Source organism: Cynara cardunculus (assembly GCF_001531365.2).
Source record: "Cynara cardunculus var. scolymus isolate 2C chromosome LG 7, CcrdV1, whole genome shotgun sequence".
NCBI classification, from domain to species: domain Eukaryota; kingdom Viridiplantae; phylum Streptophyta; class Magnoliopsida; order Asterales; family Asteraceae; genus Cynara; species Cynara cardunculus.
The window spans coordinates 9,038,814-9,044,813 of NC_037534.1; the positions used below are offsets into that span (position 1 = coordinate 9,038,814).

At 36.1% G+C, this 6,000-nt stretch overlaps 1 protein-coding gene across 1 annotated transcript; it reads left to right on the forward strand.

Moving 5' to 3' along the window:
• Positions 1 to 826: 826 nt before the first annotated feature.
• Positions 827 to 6,000, forward strand: LOC112515145 (bifunctional aspartate aminotransferase and glutamate/aspartate-prephenate aminotransferase; the record flags this gene model as incomplete). The annotated part of the gene is made up of 10 exons (XM_025121823.1): positions 827 to 969; positions 3,019 to 3,256; positions 3,350 to 3,443; positions 3,554 to 3,657; positions 4,205 to 4,251; positions 4,402 to 4,453; positions 4,538 to 4,651; positions 4,790 to 4,873; positions 5,470 to 5,640; positions 5,872 to 6,000. Coding segments are annotated over exons 1-10 (1,173 nt in total), but the record flags the coding sequence as incomplete, so codon positions are not given.

Consider the following 6,000-nt stretch of genomic DNA (forward strand, 5'->3'; position numbering starts at 1 on the left):
ACCATTAAGAGGCTTGATTTTTTTTGCCAAACACTCCTTACCTCTTACCGATTAAGAGGTTGGCTCTTAATGTCACCATTAAGAGCCAAACAAACAGCCCCTTAGCATTAAATACTACTACTTTATGCATTATGTCTTAAAATCTTTTAATCTACAATTAAAATAACATATAATACAAGTTACCGATGCACATTATTACCTTTTATTTTCATGTTCCTAAGACACTTTTGACATCTTTCATTCATACCTTCACTCTCTCATACCTCTATGTCTTCTTCTCATCCTTCAAGGTGAGATTCAAACTAATATTCACAATTAGTTATTAAAGTTCTCCCATTCAATTTTTCTAGCACTCTCGATCTCGTTCTCGATCTCTTGATTATTTGCTCTTGATGTAAATCAAACATATTTGTACAGTCGTTTAAAGATGTTGGATTTTAAATATATTAGATTTTAAACTGTCATACAATTTTTTTCATTGATAAACTGTAATTGGAACCATAACTCTTATTTATTCAAATTGTATTAATATGTAAAAACCAAGTGTAACTTATATCATCATTAAATCTTCTCTAATAAAACCAGTAAAACTTCAAAATCGTTTAAATTTACCGCTCCCACCATATTGAACGGATATAAAACTAACAGTTATTGTTAAATTTTGACCAAGACTAATCAATGGGTATAAAAAAGGGAATAGAAATAGGTAACCCAACAACCCCCGGACTGCAACGTACACCGAATCAACCCACCCACCCACCTACCTACCACCATGTTTCCACATGTTCTTTAAATACCCTTCGGGTTCTGATTCGAACCCAATCGAATCATGGCGGCTAAAATTTCTGGCATTTCCACCGCTGCCTCCTTCAGAGATCAGTCTCTCGCACTCGGTTTTGATTCACAGACCTCCACCAGATCAAGAACACTCTCCTTTTCTTCTAAGCTGAATAGCAATCTGTCAGTCAGGTATGCTTCTTACTTACTTCATCTTACCATTGTAATTTATTTTGCTTTGATTCGGCATTGGTACTTGCTGGTATTTGTTTGTGATTGAAGTCAATTAGGTTGTACATATTCGGATACAGATTTTTTGGTACGTTTGGGGAAATGAATTCGTTAGTTGATGGGGTGTTTGTTTTTCTTTTTGGATAAGTTTGCATATGAATGGATTTACAGAGTCTGTGGGAATTCCCCGTATGCCACAAAGTAGCAGGGTTTATCGCGTAAAATATCTTGCAACTAGTTATACACACATGTATATATGTATATCTATTTATGACCCCCTTAGAACCGATCATTTGGACTATAGATTGGATTTTCAGTGGCAAGTAACGAAATTAGTTAACGATCTGGACTGAATTGGTTCTAATACCAATCCTAAACCTTGAACATATATATTTCTGATTTGGAATTTAAGGTTCCAAATCATAGTCAAAGTCTCACCTTCCTAAAAGTGATGAGCTTTTTGCATAAAACATGAAGTCTAAGCCTCTAAGGTCATTGTTTATCAATCTGATAAGCAGATTCATGGAAATTACTACTAGCAGTTCTCTAGGAGTCAAAAAAATATTCTTTAATCACTAGACATCAATTACTGTGATTGAGTTGATGTTATGCAAAATTATGATATGGATTGCATGAATTACTACAATAACCCTTCATTTAGGTGCTAAAATAAATGTTCATCAGAACCAATGTATAAATTGGTGGGAGTACTAAACCTCATCTCATCATTTTAATTTTAAGCCCTACAGATCACCATTTATCTAGAGAATGTTCTATACTATCATGGATGGATATAACAGTTTGTAGAAAGGGGGGATGAATACAAACACAATAAACTTTTCAAATTTAAAATATATATTGATAAAGAAGGATCAATACAGATTTTACAAGATTGTTTGCGAAAAGATAAGGTAAATATAACCTATCTAAACAATCTAAGTTACACACTAATTCTTAGCAAAGAGAAATGATTTGCTGTATAAGACTTAGAAGAAAGTAAGTTCTTTCTGGGTAAGAACTATTTAGAATACTAGAAAGGGATTCTAACTTGCTTTTGAAGATAACCGTATTGTGTTCTTAGATGTGTGTTCTTTTACTTATGAACATAAGTTAGGGTTCAAGAGTAAGTATCGGTATCTCTGCATGGAGATAGAACACATTTATTTATATCCATTGCATTAAATGCACATTTAATGCAATGTATTAGGGTTTGAACACGTGTCAAACCTTTAGAGAAAGACTTGTCCTTTGCTACAGTGAATAGTACAAAAGCCTATTCATGAGCAGACATCCTTTCATGGAGTTTTGGTGGGTAGTAGAGTCAACTATTCGGTTCCGTACCGTACTATGCTCTAGAAAGGGTATGAGTTTGTCCCTTGTGTGTATAAGGACAAGACAAAAACAATCGTGTTCAACAAGCTTTTTTTGATCGTTGAATGTTGGAATAACCTGAAGGTCTCTTCAGCATTCGCTGAGGCTTGGGCAATCTTCACACATGTGTAGACCAGGTTGTAATCACTGAATACCACTTCAGATCACGAACTCGCCAGTCTCTAATCTTCAGTTTCAGTCTTCGACTTTCGCTGAAGGTTCTTTGGTGTGAGTTTTGTCTTGTTGAAGTATCGCTGTCGCTGATGGATTTAAATTACATGTTCTCAGCGATCACTGAACAGACTCAGTGATGATCGCTGGAACTGAARGACAGAAACATAAATACTTCATATAAGGTAAAATGGATTATCATCAAATTACTGAGAGAGAGGATCAACAAATATCTTCATTCTACATCAGCTATTGCCCATGCATTCATGTTGTACAATATATGGTGAAATAGGGCCTTACCTTAATTGCTTTAATGATGAAGACTTATGTACTCATTCTTTTAACTAGAAATTTATTGTTGTCTGAAATTTTAAAATCAAGTAGATTTAATATCATATTATTGCAACTTATTTATGCTAGGATTATCCTGCAATATGAACTTTTGTTTCTATTCTTCGTTTTGGGTAGATCTTTGGAGACTAGAAGACGGCATAAGTCCTCTACAATTTGTTCAGCAGTAATTGTAGAAAGCAACTCTGAGCAAATGGAACTTGATACCACTCTGAGCCCTAGAGTCAACTCCGTAAAGCCTTCAAAAACAGTGGCTATAACTGATCAAGCAACTGCACTTGTAGAAGCTGGTGTTCCTGTCATTCGCTTAGCTGCTGGAGAACCTGATTTTGACACCCCGGCTGTTATTGCTGAGGTACCTGACCTGATGATATAAGTCTATCATTTATCTAATCCACTCTACTCATTGCTATAGTTAAAATCTTTATATCTTTTTCATTTTGAATAGGCTGGAATAAATGCAATTCGTGAAGGTTACACAAGGTATACTCCTAATGCGGGTACCCTTGAACTACGAACGGCAATATGCAAGAAACTAAAGGGTAAGTTCCACCGTTTGAATTATTGCAAGGATGTTCTACAGATTGAGTAATCTGAAATGATTGATAAAGTTTATAATTTTATAAATATTTTCTTTCATTTCTTATTGTAGAGGAGAATAATATTTCCTACACACCTGACCAGATTGTGGTTAGTAATGGGGCAAAGCAGAGCATAGTACAAGCAGTCCTTGCTGTTTGTTCCCCAGGAGATGAGGTCGAGAGCTATTTACCTTTTGCTATATAAGTGTCGATAAATTTTGTAAATAGACTAGTTTATATTACTTGTGGAATTATTTTGCAACTCAAAGGTTATATTACTTGTGGAATTATTTTGCAACTCAAAGGTTATATTACTTGTGGAATTATTTTGATGAATGACACGATACTCGATTTGACACTATAGTCCTGGGGTTCACCTATGTGGTCCATTGGGTGTGCATGTGCATACCTGAAGAAAAAAGTTTGTAGTGTTTAGTAATGTTACTATAATGCATCCCCTGAGAAAACGTTACGATAGTGCACACCCTCCGCCACTGGTATATTGCCTAACTCTACTGCATGATAGAGTTATGATAAATTATGGTCATTAATTTATTGACGGAAACGAAAAAGAGGATATATGATTGCTTATTGTTGTCTTGCAATATTGCATAATTCTCTAACTGGTATATAACCATAATATAGCTGGCAATGCACAACCGCTATCATCATTATCTGTAAACATAGAATCTTGTTATCTTACAATCTTTCTCCCTTTTCAGGTTATAATTCCAGCTCCCTTTTGGGTGAGTTACCCTGAAATGGCAAGGTTGGCTGATGCAACACCTGTGATTCTTCCTGCAAGCATTTCAGAAAATTTTCTCTTAGATCCAGAGCTTCTTGAATCTAAGCTTACGGAGAAGTCAAGACTGTTAATTCTTTGTTCTCCGTCTAACCCAACAGGGTCTGTTTATCCTAGGAAACTGCTTGAAGAGATTGCACGAGTTGTTGCAAAGCATCCAAGACTCTTGGTAGAATGACCACCTCACTCTCAACTTCTACTTCAGCATGATTTTTTAGCTAATGTGAACCTTATTGTTGTCGGTTCTGTTTAGGTGCTCTCTGATGAAATATATGAGCACATAATATATTCCCCAGCAGTCCACACGAGCTTTGCATCTTTGCCTGGCATGTGGGAACGGACACTAACAGTCAACGGGTTCTCTAAGGTATATGGTTACATTAATGATTTGGTTATCTATAAATGCACTCAAAAGGGGTATTCTTTGATCATTGAACATCCTATGTCAATGATCATTCACGGAATCTCATATAAACCATGACTCACTTAGTGTGAATTTGCCTAGGCTTTTGCAATGACTGGTTGGAGACTTGGATATATTGCTGGTCCTAAACACTTTGTTGCTGCATGTGGAAAAATTCAAAGTCAGGTACATAATATCATTGCACATCCTCTTATTCTGCGTTTGGTTGCAAATTTTTCCATTTCTTTATAGAAACTTTATCAAGATTTACTTCCCATATGATTCATCAAAACGAAAATTACTTGTACATATAAAAAAATTAGAAGCCCTACGTGAAGCTGGATTGTGTGCATAACTGCAGACCTGTATCTTATTTTTGATAGTTTTGAAGTTCAATCATTTTTTTTAAAGTATATACTATTCGCATACGACAACACTCACACACACTCCACCTTTTTGTGAGGCTTGAAATCCTTGACCTCAGTGACCTGGTTTAAAGTCCAATTCGAGAAAAAGTCACTTTCTCATACATTTTTGTCAATTTCTAAGCCGTAAAGTAACATTTTACCAAATAACTTTTAAATCAACTAAAACCATGGTGGGAAGTTATTAGTATGTCATTGCTAAGGAGTTGTAAGGGACTCATAATTCATATGATAATTAATATGGGAGAGGATGTCACATTAAAGCTACTTTAGGAGTCATCTTACATTTGATCTTTTATTGAATATGACATCCTTTGCATACTGACTCAACTTAGTCCCTCATCTTTGTTGATTCAGACCACTTCAGGTGCCAGTAGTATAGCTCAAAAAGCCGCAGTTGCTGCTTTAGGAATGGGATATGCTGGTGGAGAAGCCGTATCACATATGGTGAAAGCATTTCGTGAACGACGAGATTTTTTGGTCACAGCCTTCAGGGAACTGGATGGTGTCAAAATATCCGAACCTCAGGTAGAATTACCATTTTGTTTGGGCACGTTAGTCTCGTTCACAGGAAAAAGAATTACTATTTTGTTCATCTGCTTCCATCCCTAGTTGCATCTAGGCCTTGAGATCTTTCCCGTAGGTTGCCAGTTTGAGTCTCCACAAGGCCATTGGTGATTTTTTTGGCTGCTATCTTCAGGGCCCCATGAAATTATTCGTGTCCATTCCTAGGACTTGATGATCTTGGTTTTTTTGCAGGGTGCTTTCTACCTGTTTCTTGATTTCAGCTATTACTATGGCGCGGAGGTTGATGGCTTTGGTTTGATTAAAGATTCGGAGTCTCTGTGTCGGTATCTGCTGGAAAAGGGCCAGGTAATATCTATACTA